At 38.1% G+C, this 22,715-nt stretch overlaps 2 protein-coding genes across 3 annotated transcripts; one reads left to right on the top strand and one right to left on the bottom strand.

Moving 5' to 3' along the window:
- Positions 1–874: 874 nt before the first annotated feature.
- On the bottom strand, positions 875–9,271 carry nts (neurotensin). The gene is made up of 4 exons (XM_088997035.1): positions 8,954–9,271; positions 7,837–7,889; positions 4,916–5,194; positions 875–3,034 (listed from the first exon to the last, which is right to left on the bottom strand). The coding sequence occupies exons 1-4, from the start codon at positions 9,015–9,017 to the stop codon at positions 2,888–2,890; spliced, it is 543 nt and encodes a 180-aa protein (XP_088853161.1). The 5' UTR covers positions 9,018–9,271; the 3' UTR covers positions 875–2,887.
- Positions 6,409–22,450, top strand: rassf9 (Ras association domain family member 9). Of its 2 annotated transcripts, XM_088997034.1 has the most exons (3): positions 6,409–6,501; positions 10,826–10,876; positions 20,348–22,450. In XM_088997034.1, the coding sequence occupies exons 2-3, from the start codon at positions 10,872–10,874 to the stop codon at positions 21,504–21,506; spliced, it is 1,164 nt and encodes a 387-aa protein (XP_088853160.1). In that variant the 5' UTR covers positions 6,409–6,501; positions 10,826–10,871; the 3' UTR covers positions 21,507–22,450. The 2 variants fall into 2 exon arrangements, with proteins under 2 accessions (XP_088853160.1, XP_088853159.1); XM_088997033.1 differs by lacking the exons at positions 6,409–6,501; positions 10,826–10,876 and adding an exon at positions 10,971–11,098.
- The last annotated feature ends 265 nt before the right edge of the window (positions 22,451–22,715 follow it).

Consider the following 22,715-nt stretch of genomic DNA (forward strand, 5'->3'; position numbering starts at 1 on the left):
GATTCATAAAAATATAGCTATATGCGGTGGAATCTTTGTGAAATACGCTCAGTAGAAGTCATTTGAAGTGATTTTACAAATTATGGACACAACTTGTCCGGGGGCGTCAATTGTCCTTTAATAAACCGGAAAAGAACTGTCGATTACAATTTGAGGTTTGAAACTCAATATGTCCACGTTCATTCCACACTATTGAAAGAAAGCAGACAACCTGAAAGACTTCCATTCAGCTCTCAGGTTTGCTCAACTCGTCTGCAATATGGGATTCTATCTTGTGGCTTTTCATTTGCGGTGAAGGTACACACACACACACACACACACACACACACACACACACACACACACACACACACACACACACACACACACACACACACACACACATAGGCGTCTTTGAAAAGATAACTTTCTGGAGTTGGGTGAAAGAAAAAAAAAGACAAAAAGTGACATTCAGGTGTGTCTTTTTTTTTTTTTTTTACTTTCCTGAACACATCTCCAAAACGTCTTTCGAATGAAAGCTAAGAACTTATGGTGCCTGCAGCTCTCCAAGAAAAGTATCCCAAAAAAGTCCTTGTCTTTCCAGTTTACTCCATGCCAAGAAAGACGCACACGAGGCAAGTTGTGCACAAAACACTGAATGGGAAGCCACTTGGCATCCAGTGAATAACTGTTACCCAGGAATAACCTTGGGCGATGAGTCACATGCTGCTTCACTCTGCCTTGAGTCATTTAGTTGGTCCAAAGACGTTTTTTTTTTATTTTTTTTGTCTGGTAAAAGGCACAAGTGAATGACTTACACAACATTGCCCTCTGCTGGCTGAAATGGGTATTCACCTGACATCCGAATATAAATCTTCTTTTATTCATCCTCATTCGGATCGCAGGGGGGTGCGGGAGCCTATCCCAGCCGTCTTCAGGCACTTGGCGGGGGACACCCTGAATCGTTTGCCAGCCAATTGCAGGGCAATATAATAATAATAATTAATAATCATACTACTACTACTAATAATAATAATAATAATAATCATCATCATCATCACAATAATACATTTGATTTATAAGCGCCTTTCAAAACTCTCGAGGTCACTTTACATTCACAGGATACGTTTTTCTATGGGTGAGCAGCGGCATCCACACGCGCCAGCGTTCACTCAACCCCGAAGTTAATAGATACAAAGCTAGCTAGCCAGCTAGTAGATAGCTAATAGATAGCCAACAGATAGAGCTAGATAGATAGCCACCTAGATAGTGCTATAATATTAATAAATTTTATTTCAAGCGCCTTTCAAAGCTCTCAAGGACACTTTACAGTCACAGACAAGCATAGATACAATATATAATAGCTAGTTAGCTAAGTCACTGAATGTCACTATTAAATACAGATAGAAAGCTAGCTAGTGGATAGGTAATAATAATGAACAATATGGGAAAAAAATGAATGTTGGCTGAATTAAAAAAAATATAGTTAAAAAAAAATAAAAAGATGCCCCAAAGTATGAATATTTTCCTCCAAACATTTTTTTAGGATTAGCGTGTTATCCAGACTAGTTGTCTGAACTGGTCGCAGCAAAACCCCATTTGGCATAACATTGGATTGGATTGGATTTGCCTTTATTAGAAAAGCAAAACACAGGAGGCTGGAAAGGCAGCCACTCTCGCGGCAAACCATAACATGATTATTGTTTTTAACTCATTCACTGCCATTCACTAATTTATTCCGAAATTGAAATTATGACGTAGAACGTTCTTCTAACAGCAATATAGCAGCCGACTGTTTTTGTCCTCTATTCCCCGCCCCAGTCTTCGGTTACAGCCACGTGATTGGTCAAGAACGCAGCAGTGAGGGAAGGTGGTTTAAACATTAAAGAGACAGGCAGATTACAGAGTGTTTCAACTTTGATAGTTCAAAGGCAGAGTGTTGACTGCAAGGTTAAAATATCCCATCAGTCAGGCTCCACAAATAACCCGCACAAGCCATCTGTACAGTTGATGCAAAAAGCTATCAACCCAGCTAAACAGAAAACAATTGATGTGGAACTCGATAAAATGATCACAGAGAAAGCACCTACAAGGGATCATTCCTCAAGATGGTGAAAGAATAAGGCTACGTTCCTCATCAAGTGTTTAATGCTGATGATACTGGCCACTCCATTCCAACAAGCCATCAACGACCATCACAAAGGTCAATAAAACAACTTTATTGTACCGTACAGTTTATTTCTTTCATTATAATACCATAGCACATTTTTTATATATGAAATAAGATTTAGTTTGTGTAGTTTTAAGGCTTACATAATTAGAAAGTAGAAAATTATATTTTATGGGGACCTGGGAACGGATTATTCTCATTTTAATGGTTTCCTATGGGAAATTAATTTTTGAGATACACACTTTTCACTTCACACAGTCTGTCTGGGAACCAATTAAGTTCGTAAGCCAAGGTATCACTGTATAGTCCTATGTTCTCCCAAAAAATTCAAAGGGTCCTAAAATTGAACCCTGTGGCACTCCGTGAGACAGTTGAGACCAAGCAAGGAAAAAACACACCTCCATTCACAGGACAAACATTTCACCTCAATCACTCTGTGAACCCAAATCAAATAGAACTTCAACTGTTTATTTTTTACCTTGGGGGGGGGGGGGGGGGGGCTCCATCATGGTGGACCATTGAAGTAAATGAGATCCTTTTGTATTGTGATTCTTTAATGATATACACAAACAAAACAAAAGTGTCATTAAAGAAATATAACTTCTCATTCATTGTGATGCTCCACTCTTTTTATTTCGACGACAGGAACGGCAGAATAGGAAAAAGTCGTATGTAGCATATAAATGAGTGATGGTGGAGGAGCAGGGTGAAGTCAAGAGGAACGAGGCTGGCGACCGGTCAGTAAATTTTACTCCGCTTCAAAATGTACGGCCTCCGAGACTTGGCTGCGTGAGTGGCGCTTCTCTTGAGGATGTATGGCGACTTACGCTTGAGGTGCCCACCGCCGCCATTTCCCTCTGCGTACTCCATGGAGTCGTAGCGTAGCTGTTGGGAGAAAGGTTCAGCATAAGGTAAGTCATTGTTTTCCAACATATGAAAAGAAATAACAAGGGTCCTGAAATTGTCCCCTGTGGGATCCCACGAGACAATAAATGTGCTTAAATATGTTGAGTGAAATTAAGTAAGACTGCCATTGTTTTTTTTTTAACTCATTCACTGCCATTCATGAATTTATTCTGGAATTGAAAATATGACATAGGGCGCCATTCCCGAATTAGTTTTGTTTTTTCATGCTTGGGTGCTGATATAGCACTGGCCAGACATCTGACATTTTTTTTCCCTTCCACAAGGGGGCGGATTTCTTTTTTTTTTCCTCCATGTTTGCACTTTAGCTGTTGTTAAAGCGCTATATAAACCAATATGTATGCATTGCATTGTATTTTGGACATCTGCCCTCATTTCAAGCTCACATAACTCCAGACCCATATTATTTAGGAATTAACTGTTTTTCTAATGAAAGAAGAGCGTCTAAGGTTTCTTACGCTGAATTCAATGTTTATGTAGTGCTTAAACTCAATATTCTGTGGGTCCTGAAATTCGAGTGACAATGACAAAAACCCTGGCACTGGACTGGAGACACTTTTGCACATTGTCTGGCAGTGAATGAGTTAATGAAGAATTCTACTATGAAGTCAAATACTTTTTACATCACCTTCAAAGCGGGATGTCATTCTGTCAAAACCGTTTACAGATTTAAGGTGTGAGCCTATAGGGCAAATATTATATACAGACACTCCCCTACTTACAAACATTTGAGTTACAAACAACGGTACATATGAACATTTTTGTAGTAAAATGTATTATTCTCTCTAGTTGTACATGTACATATCTTTATCGAGCATATATTTTATTAAATGTTTATTTTTCAGTACAAACCAATACAGGTTACTTATACAAGCCTTAAACATACTTTTATATAAGCCTTAAAGGACAACCGACGTCACTTTTTTGTTTCCTAACTGACATCAGAAAAACGTTTTATAGCATCTAAAATACCCAAAACACGCAGTATGATATTTTTATACAAATGCAAAACACCAATAAAAATGACTTAAAGTGTCCAAAATCTGCAAAAAAATTGAGCTGCGAATTGGGCATTTTCAGAAAGTCCCGCCCCCAGTTCGTGACGTCACGCCAAGACGTCTTGCATTGCTGGAGAATCCAAACAATGGCTTCCGATTCGGAAAAAATGCTTTCTTGTTACACATCCAGTTATGAATATGATTCAAATAGTTCTGAAGAAGAAAGCATACGTTTGCAATCGATTAAAGAATTTATTCCGTGTCATTTTAAGGCATCAGGGGTGGGAAACCAAGGGAGGCAGAAAATGGTGACAAAGCCGTGTAGGGAATTAGTCAGCCCGTTTCCACAAGCTGATAAATTCCTTCCATGGAGCTTGGTCGCCCTCTTCTGGCGACTTTTTGGTGCAACACGCGGTTTTCAGACCAAACAAGTACAGCAAAATACATTGACGTGATGGAAGGACTGCTACAATGTGTCTTTTTTTCGGTCAGGGGTGTTCCTTCAGTGACGTCACGTATGGATTTGTCACCAACTGAAAAACCAGACTTCTGGAACATTCAGCGCGAGTCTTAAAACATAAAATATAGCTATATGCGGTGGAATCTTTGTAAAATAGGCTCAGTAGAAGTCATTTGAAGCCATTTTACAAATTATGGACACAAACAACTTCGACGTCGGTTGTCCTTTAAACATAAATTCCATCCACAGTTATAACTTACGAACATATTCACCTTACGAACGACCGTTCGGAATGTATCTCGTTCCTAAGTTGGGGAGCGTCTGCATCTGAATTTTATATTAGGTTTTCATGTACAGTGAATGCGGGCGTGTTTGTTCACTCACCCTGCTATTATGCAGCAGCATTCTGCAAATGTGCCGCACACTGTAGAGTTCCTCCAGACTCTTGCTTCTCCACTCCCTCATCCTCATCTGCTGTTCGCCGTCCTCTTCCATCTCCTCCTCGTCATCCCCCACCTCCTCTTCAGCTTCTTCGCCGCTCCTCCTCCACCACGCCGCCTCTTCCGGCCCTTCCTCCGCGAGCCTCAGGCTGTCAGCCAGCCGGCACAGGTTGTCCAGGCTTAAGCGCCAGTAGGGGGCGCTCTGCTTGCTCGCCTGTTTCAGCTGTCTCAGAAGGATCAGCAAGTAAGGGTTGAGCTCGTCATTCTATTTATTATGAGGTTAGATTAGATTACTTTATTTTATATTAGTCTCACACAGGCGAAATTTACAATTTTATTTTATTATTACAAATTTGCTATTATTATTATTATTAGATTAGAATCGATTAGCCTTTATTCGTCTCACACAGGAGAAATTTACAATTGTATTTTATTTATGATTACAAATATATTATTAGTATTATTTTTATTATTACTGTTATTATTAGATTAGCCTTTATTAGTCTCACACAGGCGAAATTTACAATTTTATTTTATTATTACAAATTTGCTATTATTATTATTATTAGAATCGATTAGCCTTTATTCGTCTCACACAGGAGAAATTTACAATTGTATTTTATTTATGATTACAAATGTATTATTATTATTATTATTACTGTTATTATTAGATTAGCCTTTATTAGTCTCACACAGGCGAAATTTACAATTTTATTTTATTATTACAAATTTGCTATTATTATTATTAGATTAGAATCGATCAGCCTTTATTCGTCTCACACAGGAGAAATTTACAATTGTATTTTATTTATGATTACAAATGTATTATTATTATTATTATTACTGTTATTATTAGATTAGCCTTTATTAGTCTCACACAGGCGAAATTTACAATTTTATTTTATTATTACAAATTTGCTATTATTATTATTAGATTAGAATCGATCAGCCTTTATTCGTCTCACACAGGAGACATGTAGAATTGTATTTTAGTTATGATTACAAATGTATTATTATTACTGTTATTATTAGATTAGCCTTTATTAATTTAAAATTGTATTTATTTTATTATTACATATTATTATTAGTATTAGAATGATTACCCTTTATTAGTCTCACACTGGTGACATTTTCAATTTTATTTATTTTATTTTTTATGTAATAAAAATAAAATTATTATTATGACTATTATTATTACTATTAAAATACATTTTATTACCCTTTATTAGTCTCAACTGGAGAAATTTGCAGTTGTATTTATTTTTATTTATAAGTACAAATGTATTATTACTATCATTATTTCTATTAAATTAGATTAGCCTTTATTAGTCTCACACTGGAGAAATGTCTAATTTTATTTATTATTATTATTATTATTACTATTATTATTACGATTATTGACCATTTCATGCAAAATGTATTACAGGACTACAAGAACAAATTTGAAAAACTGTTTGCTACAAGTCTCCTTCCACGCAAGCCAGCTGCAAACCCTTTTCAGAAATAGCGGTGTTTAAAAAATGGATGAAGGTGATACAAAATATATATTTTTTATATTTCTTTGACTTTTAGGGTGAGCATAAGAAAAGTATTGGCCACATTACATAATTACATAATCAATTTTCCTGTAGTGTATTCAATAATTTTTCTCACCTCGTAAAGAAAAAAAGTTTGAAAGGCACTTCTAATTAAAATTTATTATTATTATTATTATTTGTGTGATGCTATCTTGAAACGGCAGGTCTGAGTTGTTTTATTATAGCTGTGTGAATATGGCCAAATTGATCCTTTAATGGCTGTTTCTCACCCTGCTCACAATGTGCCGTTCCTATATATATATATATATATATATATATATATATATATATATATATATATATATATATATATATATATATATATATATATATATATATATATATATATATATATATATATATATATATATACATACACACACACACATACATATACACACACACACATACATATACACACACACACATACATATACACACACACACATACATATAAGTGCTTTCTGGACATGGATTTTCACGACTATTTTTGTGGGTCTACAATACTTCAACCAAATTGTATTTGGCTCGGTGAAACTGGCATTAGGGGTTGAATTGTCCATAAAGTCTGTGGCGCCTTACGGAATCGTCATTCAATAAATTTTGCCGCCACAATCAGTTTATTATGACTAAAAAAAAATTACAATTTATTTATCGACCCCACCTGATTTGTGTATACGAAACTAATCAAATATTTCTAAGGTGCATTTGTCCAGGATGGACAAACTAAAGTTAAAATGGACATTTTAGTGCAGTAACAAAATTCTGAGGCAGTGACCCAGCATGACCAGCATATGTCACTGTTTCTCCACTTGTACTTTTTGTACAAGTGGAGTACGTACTTTTGTACGATTCAATATTTCGCAAAGAGGAAGTGCTGCTGAGGCTTTGACGGGTCAAACGTTTACCCGTATTTTATACGTTTTTTTATCATATCAAATAATGTACAGCGTACTACAACTTTTATACGGGAAAAACACATGAACCGGTCTTACTAAGACCAAATTCAGTTGTTCTCAACTGCCGGTAGCTAACGACAATGCTGCCGCCGATTGCTACTATTGACACGGCAAACTAGCAAAAGTAATCCTCAATCGCATATTTTTTTAATTGCTGCATACGATCGGAATGATGAAAGAATCACGTGCGAATGCGGTAAAGTGTCTGAATTTTCGCCTGTTAGGATTTTTTTTTATCATTTCAAATAATATACGGCGTAGTACAACTTTTATATGGGAATTGCAATCATTTATAAGGGCAGCGATTAGCCAAAGTTGACAGGACCTACCTTGGTAGCGAGCAAGCTGCTGAGCAGTTGTTCTCCAAGCTCCTGCTCCATGTCTGAAGAAAAACAGTCTGTTATTAGTGTTATCATATTTAGTAATGATACCCAAAAACAATCAGGTTTAAAACTATATTTCAGATAGACATTTTTGAATCACTATTACAATTATCATAATTTTCGTCATTCATTATCGCAAAATAATCAGAAATATTCTATTCGGTGATGGTAATGTTCTAATCATATATAATGTATCATTTTTTTTCTTGGATATGATGATAATCCTGTGGCTTTAAAGTGACCTTGAGAGTTTTGAAATGTGCTTACAAATTAAATGAATTATTATTATTGTTGTTGTTGTTGTTACGATGATTCAAGTCGAGTGACAAACACAAATTATCGGGCTACAAATAGCATTTTTAAAAACATTAGCGGGTTATTGGTTGAACAATGTTGATGTTGAACAAGAAAGATGACGATGACTCTTTTTAAATACATATTCCAAAACAACTTCCAAGGTAACAACAATGTACAATAATACTTCATAGCTTTTATCCACGTTAGACATTAATTATTAACTTGTAAATAAATAGATACATTTTACATTTAATATATCCATATTTATTTATGTATTTTTATTTCTTTTCCTTAATGTTAATTAATTTTTATTTTGGGGGCGTGGCAGCTTTTCAATAGCTCTGTACCTACAGCTCTGTTTTGGCCAATGGAAAGTGAATATAAAATGATACACACACAAATGTATAGATAGATAGATAGATAGATAGATATAATAATAATACATTTCATTTATAAGCGCCTTTCAAAACTCTCAAGGTCACTTTACAGTCACACAAGAACTTTTCCTGCGCGTGAGATGTAGATAAATAGATATTAGTTCAGTCGTTATTGATTTTAATTTTGCCATTTTGGTGCAACAAGTGTATGACGGCACATTCACTGGCCACTTCATTAGTTACACTATGATAATAATAATTATAATAATAATACATTTTATTTGTAAGCGCCTTTCAAAACTCTCAAGTACACTTTACAGTCACGGGTTAAAACCATTTTTTTATTCCTAATGACATTCACCCCTTCCCCTCTTTGAGGGGCTTCTTACCTGCACAGAGCCCACTGCAGGTGAAACACAGCAGCAGTAGCAGACAAGCCAAATGAGCCTGCATCTCGACACCTTCGACAAACAAATAAAACTAAACAAAAAGCAATGAGTGAAAATTGTAATGAAAAAAAGGGTAAGGGGGTGTGGGGAAGTCCCAAATATGGCCCCGCTTGGAGGGAGTCTTTTAGTCCATACATGTAAAACTTTTCAAGATTTGAGATATCCGCTGCTTCTTCTTTTGCTGCTGCTGATGAGGAACCCTCAGTTATATACAAGACCACCCCCACTACCCTCACCTCCCTTTTTGAGACCCCCTCCACTCACCACCGTCATGTCTTCATATTCATCACACGTCATTGTGCCGTCATGGATTTGTTGACGAGTGTCATTTTATTATTTGACATCAAATGCGGTGTGCGGGGTGATGATGGGGTGGAGTCGCTGGTTGGTTGGGTGCAGGGTGAGGAGGGGTCTGTCTTGAGACCAAAGCTAATTTTACTCCTCGACCAAGCTGTGCTGATGATTCATTCACACCTGAATATACATTATTCCGTTTTTTATCGCACTTATACCCCAAGAGAGTCGTGGGCATGCTGGCTAACTTCCGGCAAGAGGCGACACACACACCTAGACCGGCCGTCAGCCAATCACAGGGAACAATCAATAACTCATATTTAGCACTCCCGTGAATAATTTTCTAACTGTCCAATGGAAAACAATACAAGTTTATAGTCTTAAAATGACTCACACCATTTTTCGAGTTCCTTCAGAGAACCTGCGGCAGTTCCACAGGAAGTTCTTGGGACGGTTTCAAACCCCTGAGTGAACATTTTGCACACTGTTGAATTTAAGTCACGAGTACAGTGATGCCTTGGATTACGAACACTTTCGCTAACGAACTTTTCGCTTTACGAATGTTACATTCGCGAGAATATAATCTTGGCATACGAACTATTCTTCGGGAAACACGGAGCACCACAATGGCTGGCGGACTAGTTTGCGGCGGAAGAACACCAAACCATATGGCCAAACAACGCCACTTCCATTACATCAAGCCATCAACGACCATCACAAAGGTAAATAAAACGACTTTATTATACAGTACAGTTTATTTCCTTAATTACAATACCATAGCACATTCATTATACATAAAATAAGGTATATTATGTGTAGTTTTAAGGCTTATTTGGTAGAAAATTATCTTTTATGGCGACCTGGGAACTGATTATTCTCATTTTTATGGTTTCCTGTGGGAAATTAATGTTTGGAATACACACTTTTCGCCTTACACACACTTTCTGGGAACCAATTAAGTTTGTAAGCCAAGGTATCACTGTATATATACAAGTGGATATGAATTGATGCTTCAAAAACCAACAAAGGCCCATTTTCTTCAATAGCCTGTTCCAAAGTCGACAGTGAACACTATGCCCGCTCTCCCACAAATATTACACATAAATGACGTTGTTCTCTGACTGTTTCGACGTTCCCCGTTTCCCTTTCAAAATAAAACAAAACATGATTGAATCTTGGCCCAATGTGGTGATTGATCACACAAGACAGTTCTCCAATCTGTTTTTTAATATCCCTCATCGGGCACTGTCACCATTGTCACATGAAAACGACACTTTAGGGAATACAAATTTTCACAATTTGCTTAATTTTGAATAACGAAAAATTATTCACGAAATCTGTACAACCAACCAGGACAAAAGAATGACATTGTTAAATGTTGTTTTTTTGTCGCATTTTGGGTCACCTTTGGGAAAATATATAAAGTTTTATGATCACCGACTTATATTTCAATATATTTCTGTTAAACTTGACGTAAACAGCCCAAAATGCTTAAAAACGTTCTCGTTTCTTCAACAGGTGTACCGACAAGTGGATGCAGTACCGTTGTTAGCCACGCCGGTTTATGGGGTCAGTGTTACGTCAGTTTATCAACCCACTGTTCGCTTCTCCTCTTTCCTCCTCCTCCTTTTCGTCCTCCTCCTCCTTTTGAGTTTCTGCCGGGACAGCAAAGAACTTTTTGTGTGTGAGTTTAACGCAACAAAGTGCGCGCCGTTCTGTTTGTGAGGAGTTTAGACCGACAGCAATGGCTCCATTCGGGAAGAACTTTTTGAAAGCTCGTCTGAAAAACAGGTAATTTAAAACCACCATGTGAGCCCCTTCAGGGGGGCGGGGGGGCTTCACGTTACATTGTCTATGTGGGGTGGGAGCAAGGGGGGCTTATGGGTGGGAATTTCTGTGCAAGTGGAAAACAGGTCAGGCATGTAAAGTGGTTTAAAGTTAAAATTGGCAAAGCTGTTATTTTAAAGTGATACCAAGTGGGTCATCGCAAGGGCGTTTGGCCACTATATGAAAGAAAACAAAGCAAAAGTACATCTTTACATGTAATCTAACTTCTTTATGACTTGTACTGTACCTCCTTGTGTTAATTTTAATAATCTAATCAATGTAATATATAATTTGCTATTGTTTTATCCCCCATAAAAAATAATAATAATAATAATAATACATTACATTTTAAGCGCCTTTCAAAGCTCTCAAGACACTTTACAGTCACAGACTGTACTATAATCAATAAAATACAATCACAAAGAGAATACAAGAGATAAAATACAATTATAAATAGAAACAAGAGAGAGAGCTACACAGAAAATGAAATTTTAAATAGGTGGGTTTTGAGATGGGACTTGAAGGTGGGAAGAGAATTGATGTCAGTGCCAGTGGAGTTCTTGGAGGACGGGGGTGATGTGGTGAAAGGATGAGGTTCTGGTGATGATCTGGGGCTAAAGAATTCTGGACGAGTTGAAGTTTGTGGAGAAGTTTCTGAGGGACACCAAAGAGAAGTGAATTGCAATAGTCAATCCGGGAGGTGACAAGACTATGAACGAGGATAGCAGTGGTGTGAGGAGTGAGAGACGGGCAAAGACGATTGATATTGCAAACACACATAATGGTTACAGCATCGGTGTCATGGTTTCCCATTGGATATTTACACCCTAATGGTGGCGCAACACATGTAGACTGTTAAGATGACATCTATTCTGCATCCTCTGTGAAGAACAAGTCATAATATAGGCCTGTGACTGCCCTCATACGAATCTGACTATCCGTAGCCTGGCATTGACCAAAAAAGGAGCAGCACAATGCCCAGTGACTTGAATCAAAAAATGTGACGGAAAACATTAAAAAAAATGTTTGGTCCTTTTTGGGGCCAAGTCAATTCACATTTATAAGCAAAAAGGGCTTAGGGGGGAAAACATAGAAAAAAATGTATTTTAATAATTTCATTGCGAATGACCCTTGCGGCTAATGTTCGGTAGAATGAATTGGTGCATGCAGTTCATATTTAATGAATGCTATTGTCGCAATCGGTTTCCCCAGTGATATTTACATTCATGGTACTGTTTAAGCAGGTGTTTAGTCGTGCGCCTCTGCTTTGTAATGACTTGCGAAATACGTACGTGCCCTATTTTGATTCCTTTTTTGCATCTAGATAGCCATCATTCTCATCACTTGAATCCGCAGCAGCAATTTGGTCAAGTGGCTTATTCTCGCTTTTTCATGTGTATCTACATATACATATATATATATATATATATATTATTTATTTTTCGTGGTGCTTCTTTGATGAAAAAAAAACTGTGAAATCACCATGCCGCCCCCAAAAAATGCAGCCAAAAGCTTGTTTTGAGTGGTCTGGAGTGAGCCAACGCCATTCTTGACGAGATGACGGCGGCGGCTAAAGCCTCAGCTGGCTTTGAGTAGGATTTAATTGAAAGGTACTCTCTTTGCTGCCAAATATTGGAATAAAAAAAAATGTGGATTGTAGCCAAAATAAATTAATAAAATCACGTCGGTGGAACTGGTCGACCTCAAATTCAAATGGATGCTTAGACTACTTTATAGCTAATAGCGATACTTTTTAGCATTTTTATTTTTTAATAAAATAAAACCATTCTTAACTCATTTACTGACATTCACGAATTTATTCAGTAATTGAAAATATGACATAAAGCGCCATTCCCGAATTAGTTCGGGTTTTGTTTTTTTCTTGCTTGGGTGCCGATAAAGACCTTGCCAGACCTCTGGCAATGTTTCTCACATTGGAGAAATTTACATTTCACGAGTAGCAAAGCGATAGAAGGAAGAGGGAGGAAAAGAAGTAGAAAAACAAAATACAGGAGCTGCTGTAAAGGCAGCCACTCTCGCGCCGCCATCTTGACTTCAAAATGGCATGAAAATATGGATTGCTTTAACTCATTCACTGCCATTCCCGAATTTATTCGGGAATTGAAAATATGACGTGGAGCGCCATTCCCGAATTACTTCGTCTTTGTTTTTTTCATGCTTGGATGCCGATAAAACGCTGGCCAGACCTCTGGCAATGTTTTTCCCTTCCACAAGGGGGCAGCATTTCCGTTTTTTTCCCCATGTTCGCGCTTTGTTACAGCTTCAGCTGTTGTTAAAGCGCTATATAAACCAATATAACATTATATTTTTGACAGCCGCCCTCATTTCAAGGTTATATAACTCCAGACCCATATAATTTAGGAATTAATTATCTTTTTTCTGATGGAAGAAGAGAGTCTAAGGTTTTTTTACCCTGCATTGAATATTTATGTAGTCCTAAAACTCAAGATTCTGTGGGTCCTGGAATTTGAATGACAATGACAAAAACCCTGGCACTGAAGTGGACACATTTTTGTCTGGCAGTGAATGAGTTAATGCCATGTTTGACCCCGAAAAATGGTGGCCGATGCTGCTGTCCATTTAGTCCTCAACGTGCCTCAGGAACGTACAGTATGCAAAAGGTAGTGTCGAGATTGTTGTTATGAGATAAGCAAAAGGAAGTGGCGTGTTGTGTCTGCATTCACAGATCACAAGTGCGTCTCATCCCGCAGATAAAGATGATGTTATTTCCTTCATTCCCCACCCAGATAAGGCCACACAGACAGGAAACGCCCGCCCGTCCGTGTTTTTCTTTTCCGCTATGCTGAGTGAATGTTTACCCGCCTTTTCCCTCAAAACATCAAAGTCCCTTCAACTACTTTACCGCCCGCCGCTCGTCAAATTTCCCAGCTTTGGAGACTGCATATACGGGGCGGAACGGTGGACATGGTGGATTCAAGTACTCACCTCTCATTTAGTATCATTATAAGGCCCAACTAAAAGCGGAACATTTTCTCAAAAGCCAACAGTGTGCCTTGGATCAATATTTTGCTTCTTGGACGCATAATTTTAAACGCTCTGTAAAGCGCTTTGTTAAAGACGTATAAATGTATAAATGTCTTTTAGCTAACTACTAGCTGGTTAGCTAGCTTTCTAACTATAATGCTGGCGCGTTTGGCTGCCACTGCTCACCCACAGTAAAATTATCCTGTGACTGTAAAGCAGGGGTGTCAAAGTCATTTTTGCTGCGGGCCACATTGTAGTTATGGTTTCCTCTCGAGGGCCGTTATGAATTTGGGGAACCCATTAGAATGTTTAAATCCCTTCAAATATTACATATAGAGCACACAGCAAATTAATGAATAACTCGTTTTCAAATCTGAAGTCAAGAATAATGACTTTTATTGTGGTTAACATCCAAAAATATGAAATTTTGGCTCAGATTTTAGCAATCATCATGGAATTTAACGAGTTTGATTTGCTTTCGCGGGCCGAAAAAAATTATGTGGTGGGCCGGATTTGGCCCGCGGGCCTTGACTTTGACACCTGTGCTGTAAAGTGACATTGAGAGTTTTGAAAGGCGCTTATAAATGAAACGTATTGTTATTATTATTATTATTAGTAGTAGTAGTAGTAGTAGTAGTAGTAGTAGTAGTAGTATTTATTATTATTATTATTATTATTATTATTATTATTATTATTATTATTATTATTATTATTATGGTGACGGGGGAAAAAGCTGTTTAAATGCATGCTGGATTTGGGGAGTAGCTGGAAAAGGTGGTAGGCAGGGTGTGGAGGGTCCAGTAGTATCTATCAAAACAATTTTTATAAAACCCTTTGACGCTTGGCAAAAAAAAATGTGTTTTTCATGATATTCTAATTATTTTTGTTGATATATATATTTTTTTTTTACTTGTTTTTTGCAATCTGGGAACGGATAATTCTCATTTTAATGGTTTCCTATGGGAAATTATTTTTTGGGATACACACTTTTCGCCTTACACACTGTCTGGGAACCAATTAAATTTGTAAGCCAAGGTATCACTGTGCTCCGAAGATCCTTCGAATGCGGAAAATACAGTAATACATCTTTTATGCATCATTATGAGATGCTGTTGATGCTGTGTGATTGTATAAAAGCACACATCATTTCCGATCATAGCTCACCTTTGCTGGGTTCTGTGTGAATGGTATTATGGTGGAATAGGGGAAATACTGACACTGCATACTAATTCCACATGTTTTTTTTTTGCCAAATATAATTTTTAACATCGCACCACTGAGTTCAGTGTTCATCAAAACTGCTTTATAATTCCTGAAATGGCTTTCAGTTCATAGCAAAGCATTAGCCAGAGTTGCTCACTTAAATTTTTTGACCTCACGCGTTTTTATTCTGAAAAGCTTCACCAGATTGCAGTTGTTGGTCATATTCACACAGTGAGTAGATTTTAGTGGAAAATCAAGAGGCAAAAGGGCCATTCTTGTACTTCCTGTCTGGCACAGGAAGTAGTGATTGTGGCAGTAGACAAACGCAGGTGCTTCCCTCGCACATGTACAAGCATGAGTGTGCTTTCCTCTTATTTCTTATGGTATAGTTTGGTGACACTGAACATTTTTTTTTTGTCGACCCTCAACAAACATTCTTTTTTTTTTCCCCATATGATTATTATATTTATTTTCTTTTAATTATATACAGTGAGACCTCAACTTACGAACTTAATTGGTTCCCAGACAGAGTGTGTAAGGCGAAAAGTGTGTATCTCAAAAAAAAAATCCCATAGGAATCCATTAAAATGGGAATAATCCGTTCCCGGGCTTCCATAAAATATACTTTTCAACTAAATACGCCTTAAAACTACACCCAACATACCTTATTCTATGTATAATAAATGTGCTATTGTCTTGTAATGAAAGAAATACACTGCATTGTATCATAAAGTCACTTTATTTACATTTGTGATGGTCATTGATGGCTTGATGGAATGGCGTTGGAGGTCGAAGGTCAAAGGGAATTGCTGTTTGGAAAGAGAGGCGCATTAAATGAGGACTGTAATTAAAGAAATAAACTGTGCTGTAAAATAAAGTTTTATTTACCTTTTTGATGGTCGTTGATGGCTTATGGAAGGAGAGTCACCTTTCATAAGGACTTTTGGTAACTTAACCTCTGATGCTGTTCGGTCGCGTGCTTCCGCCGAAGATCAGTCCGCCAGCCGTGGTGGGTGTGTATTATGAAAATAGTGCTTATTATAAGGTTTAATTTTCAGAAATTTGATGTTTGTAAGAAAAAAAAATTGTAAGTTGAGGTGTTTGTAAGTTGAGGTCTCACTGTATATTATATGATTATTGTCAAAACTATCAAAATCATCTTTGTTAGCCGAGTATGTAGAACACATAAGGAATTTGTCTCCAGTAGAACACGCTGCACTAGTATCATCATACAAAAATTGCAAAGACACACTATGCTATACCGTTACTGTTTAGAGAGTTTATGGTGACGGGGGAAAAGCTGTTTAAATGCATGTTGGATTTGGGGAGTAGCTGGAAAAGGTGGTGGGCAGGGTGCAAAGGGTCCAGTAGTATCTATCAAAACAATTTGTGGAAAACCATTTGACTTTTGGCAAAAAAAAGTATTTTTCAAGATATTCTAATTATTTTTGGGATATAATTTTATTTTGTTTGAATAATTGTTTTTTTTTTTTGCAATAATATAAAAACAAATCTGGAAAAATCTACAAAGCTTTTTTTTTCTGAAATATATCCATACAGGTATTGCTATTATTATTAGCTATCTATTCGCTTGCTAGCTAGCTTTCTATCTATTGGAGTTAGTTCCCGGGTTGAGTGAACGCTGGCGCGTGTGGCTGCCGCTGCTCACCCACAGAAAAACGGATTCTGTGACTGTAAAGTGACCTTGGAAAGTTGCTTAGAAATGAAATGGATTGTTATTATTATTATTATTATACTGTATACTACTACTACTGTATACTGTAGTATAGTATTTTTTCATTATACATATATAGAATACAGTAAAGTCTCGTTATATCGATATTCAAGGGAGTCCAAAAAAATATCGATATAACCGGGACTATCGATATATCCGACCCTGTTTGCATGTAATTTTCTCCGTGCGTGCATAGAAATAGTATCGATATAACCGGGACTATCGATATATCCGATATCGATATAACGAGACTTTACTGTAGTTTTTTTTCTCCACAGAAAGACCTTTCCCTCAAAAATATTAAATGCTGTTAAAAACTATTACAAAAAAAATCCTTTCACACGTGAATGAGAACGCAAAGTGTTACGTGTGTTTTGAGTGGAAGCAGTGAACAAGTTGTCAGGAATGTGGCAGGCGCGCAACAATGGAAGTTAATGGTTACGCGGACCCTCTGAGCAAATAGTTGAGTGACGTATTCCACAAACAAATCATCCAAATTCGGCAAGCTAGCGCGACTTTGACCTCCAACAGTCTTTCACTCTTTTGGGGCCTTCGCGGGAAAGAAAAGAAAACAACATAAATTACACTTGGAGATAAAAGTCGTAATCTTACCCAAATAAAGAGAAGATGCGGTGCTTGTTGGAGTTGATGTACGAGATTATGTTCTGTTGATGCTGTTAAAAGGAGGCGTGTCTGCATAACAAACAAAAAAAAGACAAAAAAATTGTCATTTTGGGTGATACATTTTCATGACCATGTCACATATTTTTAAGGACGATATATTTTTCCACAAGAGCATGTTTGAGGGAAATGAATTACCGTATTTTCTGCACTATAAAGCGCACCGAAAAGATTTTTTTTTTTTTTTCAAAAGCTGACCATGCTAGGTCAGCATAATACGGTGCGCCTTATGTATGGAAAATGTTTTAAAATATGTGCATTCATTGAAGATGCCCCTAATAATGCGGTGCACTTTATGTATGGAAACATTTTTAAATACAGTAAAGTCTCGTTATATCGATATTCAAGGGAGTCCGAAAAAATATCGATATAACCGGGACTATCGATATATCCGACCCTGTTTACATGTAATTTTCTCCGTGCGTGCATAGAAATAGTATCGATATAACCGGGACTATCGATACATCCGATATCGATATAACGAGACTTTACTGTATGTCATTTGTTTGAAGGTGCCCCTGATAGTCCAGAAAATACTGTCTATGTCCTTTTGTAAAAATAATAATAATAAAATTTTAAAAATATGTTTTTTAAATAATTTCCAATGTTTTCAACATTTTTTGGGAACAAGCTGGTTCTTTCCGAGAAAAAAAAGTGAATTATTATTATAGAAATTGAGATATTTTTAAGAAAAAATCTGGATATACTTTCCAGGAAAACAGTGTTGCTATTTTAAGAATTTCTGTTTACTTTCACAATAAATGTATTAATTTTTCAAACAAAAGGGAATAATTGTGAATATTTTCAAGATAAATAAAATGTATTTTCAGAAGAAAAAAAATTGCAGACATGCTTTTGGGAAAGAAAAAAAATCTCTGAAATTTAAAGGACAACCCACACCATTTTTTTGTTTCCTAACTGACATCAGAAAAACGTTTTATAGCATCTAAAATACCCAAAACACGCAGGCTGATATTTTTAGTCAAATGCAAAACACCAATAAAAATGACTTAAAGTGTCCCAAAACTACTTCAAAATAACCTCAGAAAGTGTCGGTTTCAGAAGGTCTCGCCCCCTTGTTCGTGACATCACGCCAGGATGTCTTGCCTTGCTCGAGAATCAAAACAATGGCTTCAGATTTGGAGAAGATGCTTTCTTGTTACTCATCCAGTTATGAATATGATTCAAATAGTTCTGAAGAGGAAAGCATAAATGTTTGCAATCGATTAAAGAAGTCCTTCCGTCTCATTTTGAGGCGTCTGGACTCCAATGTACCGCCCAGAAAATGCACAAGATGGCGCCCAAGCGCCATTGGAAATGGGCTCATTTGTCTGCTGGGAATTTGTGTCAACTAGTATCAAATAGTAGTCTTGGTGCAACACACAACAATTCACCATCGCGTTATTTATGTGTTTTCCTTCTAATTTCGCCATCAACACGGATCAACACAAAGTTTTCAGACCAAACAAAGTACCCAAAATGCATTGTGTGTCGCTTTCTCGGTCAGGGGCGTTCCAGACGAGACGTCACGTCAGGCATCGTCATCAACTCGAAAACAAGACTTCTTGAATATTCAGCGCGAGTCTTAAAACGTAAAATGTAGATACGTGCGGTGGAATCTTCGTAAAATACGCTCAGTAGAAGTCATTTGAGTGATTTTACAAATTATGGACAGAACTTGTCCGGAGGCGTCGGTTGCTAACTAGCCTTTAAGACCTTGACAATCACTTCGTTGAGTCTAGTTCAAACTTTGTTGTGACTAATTTTATGTCATTTAGGCATGAAAGGCCCCTTTCACACTGGCTATAAAGCCCACCATGGCCAAAGCGCTGCTTCCGGTCATTAGTGGACTTTGCTAAAATAATAAAATGTGATTAAATTACATAGCTATGACATTAACCGCGATGACGCAAACATTTTGCCTGTCATACGGCAAGCAAATCCAATCGGAACGTCTGGAAATGCCATGTCTTTAATTCGATTACCTGCTTCCCTCAATTTGGACGTCTGTTCCATTTAAAGTAATGTGTAATAGCGATGCCACATTAGCTCTGGCCTATTAGCCACATACATGCACATATACAGTGTATGTATTTGAAAAAAAAGATTACGTCGGGTTGTTGAGGTCCGAATGAAAAGGTAATGAGGGGTTAAATAGCAATCGGGGATGAGTAATTGTCTAATGGGACAATGACGAGACCATAGGAAGGAACGTCGTCTCTCAGAAATGCAAAATCCTTAAAATAAGTCCAAATGAAAGTCCAAATGCCGACGGAGGTTAGTCCAAAGGGTCTGTCATGTACATGAATTAAGTGTGTCCGAAAAGTTCCAGGGACCAATATCACAAAAGATTGGTACTGTAGATAATGGGTTTATCTTGATCGTTCGTCCCTGGTTCATTGCTTCTACGGGCGTTGATGGCAGAGGATGGTTAAATCAGCAGGAAGCCAGGTGTTGGACAAATTACCCCAACAGTATATTTAAAACCCCAACTACAGACTTAAAGTTCAAGCCAATCTCCTTGCTAGAATATAACACGAAAATGTAAATACTGAAGACGTTCATGTTCCTGTTCTTGTCATCTCCAGGACAAAAGATAGCCAGCCCATCGCCGGGAAGGAAATCCAAGTGACAGTGTGCAATGAAGAGAAGGTAGTGTGCGGCGTGACCAAGCACACCACTTGTGCCGACATGATCCAGGCATTGTTAGAGGATCACAGATCGGCCCCAGAGAGCAAGCAACTCCTGCGCGGAGAGTCAAAAGACTTCAGTCTTGTGGAACGTTACAAAGGTTTCGAAAGGGTGTTGCCACCCCTTAGCAGGATCCTGAGGCTGTGGTATGCTTGGGGGGACCAGAGACCCTACGTCCAGTTTGTCCTTGTCCAAAGCAGTGGAGTTGTGCCTCAGCGGGCTATGAAGCCTACAAAGAACCGAAGTCGATACACCAGGAACCCTCAGGCACTTCCTGTGGATAAGCAGAAACGCGTCGTGAGGAAAGCCTTCCGGAAGCTTGAGAAACTCCACAAGGAGAGCAAAACATCTGCGGGTACTAATGAAATTGATCGCATGGTTCAGCTCATCCTCAACCAGGACCAAACGATTCAAGAGCAGATCCAGCGGATGGAAGATCTTGAGGTGGAGATACAGCAGCTCCAAGGACAGGAAGACCACCTTGACAAGTTGAAAGCTTGCGACTTGAACCCTGAGGAGCTTGACACATTACTACAAGTCGGTGAAAATGTCCAGCAGCTGGAGCTTCAGATCCATAGGCAGCAAGCCCTCATTGCGCAGCTCTGTCGCGACATAGATATTGAGCAGAGGCTGACGCCGATTCCCGAACAGGAAGGAGCATCCGCCACTCCCTGGACACCATCTGAGGCCGATGAATCGCTCCTGGCCGAGCTGGAAAGGATACAAGCTGAGGTGAGGCGCAGCTACCTGGCCGGCGTATCCCTCCATAGCCAGGTGGCCGAGGTAGACAAGAAAATCCGCTTCTCTGAGGCCACCTGGCAATCTAAGGATCAGGAGTGCTGGCAGTTAGCCAACGAGCTTCGATCGCTGCAAATGAGCGACGATGGCCAGGAGATCTGTGGCGGTAACGCAACGGTGACAAATGAGACCACCGTGGTCAAGCATGTCTCATTCCTCACGGATTTGACCGACACAGACTCGGACACTGGCATCAGTTCCACGCACAGCCAGGACTCACTGTCACCCGGTCCTCCACCGCTGGACACGGACGTCTAAAGGATGTCGGCAAGCGTGCATCTGGAGACCTACACCTAAAGATTTCTGGACACAGATATCTGGTCACAGATCCGGACATAGATTTCTAAAGGATGTGAGGACAAGGTTATAAGATGTCTGGACATGGATCCAATCAGGATTTTTGGACTTCTAAAGGGTGTCCGAATACTTACATCTGAAGATGTCTGGACTGGGACATCTACAGATGTCCATCCTCGATCTTAAGAAGGATTCTGACACTGGACAAAAACCAAGCTTCGAAAGAAAGTCTCAATCACTGGACATGAATATGTAAAGACGTCTCAGCCAATAGTAACCAAAGTCTAAAATACACATTTAAAGAATGATCACAATTGATCTGGACAAACCAGAGACGGATTTCCACCTGGCTGACGTTCAGTATGATCAAACAAGCCGACATTGAAGGCCACTTTCTATTCAAATTCCTGTTGCCCATTTTTTGTACCACTTGTCCTCATTAGGGTAATGCGTGAACAGGAATCTACCCGGGACGAGCGCTGGTTTCCTGTTGAATGTAAAGAGTACCTCAACCCTACTTGCGGTTCCTTCAGACTCACCCAAATCCGACTTATTTCCTTGTTTTGAAACAATCTTCCAGAAGTTGCCTTTGAGGACCTCTGTAATGCTATGAACTGACTGAACAACTGTACAAAAATACCTTCTGAATTTTCTTGAAAGGCAATACGGCACTTAAGAATGTTTTTTAACAGTGTTTTATATTAAAAGTCACTAAGGCAATCCTGTACATCTGCATATCCAATTGCCCATAAATATGTTTTTATCTACACTGTATTGTATCCATTACAAATCGATTACAGTTGTACAAAGACTCTACGGTATATTTATTCATCCCACCACTTTGTTATCCACAATGAAGTTGAAATGCGCATTCAGGCTTTCATAATAAATCACTAAAAATGTGACATGTGGGATTTTTTGTGGGTTGTAACATTTAGTTCATTTTCTAATAAGAGCACATAAGGGCGTAAAAAATGAGGTTTTACAATGTACAGGATGTTTTCCAGGAATCAAAGCCCCTTCATCCTACCTTGTGCAGTGTCTGAAATAACGTTTTCCCGGACGCCCAGGGCATGCAACTTTTACGTCGGGCGTACAACTTACAAAACATCTCCGCCCGGGTTGCCGACAACTTTTTCAAAAGAAAGAGAAATACAGTAAAGTCTCGTT

Source organism: Hippocampus bargibanti, linkage group LG05, assembly GCF_051943395.1.
Source record: "Hippocampus bargibanti isolate YZ-2025 linkage group LG05, ASM5194339v1, whole genome shotgun sequence".
Classification (NCBI taxonomy): Eukaryota; Metazoa; Chordata; class Actinopteri; order Syngnathiformes; family Syngnathidae; genus Hippocampus; species Hippocampus bargibanti.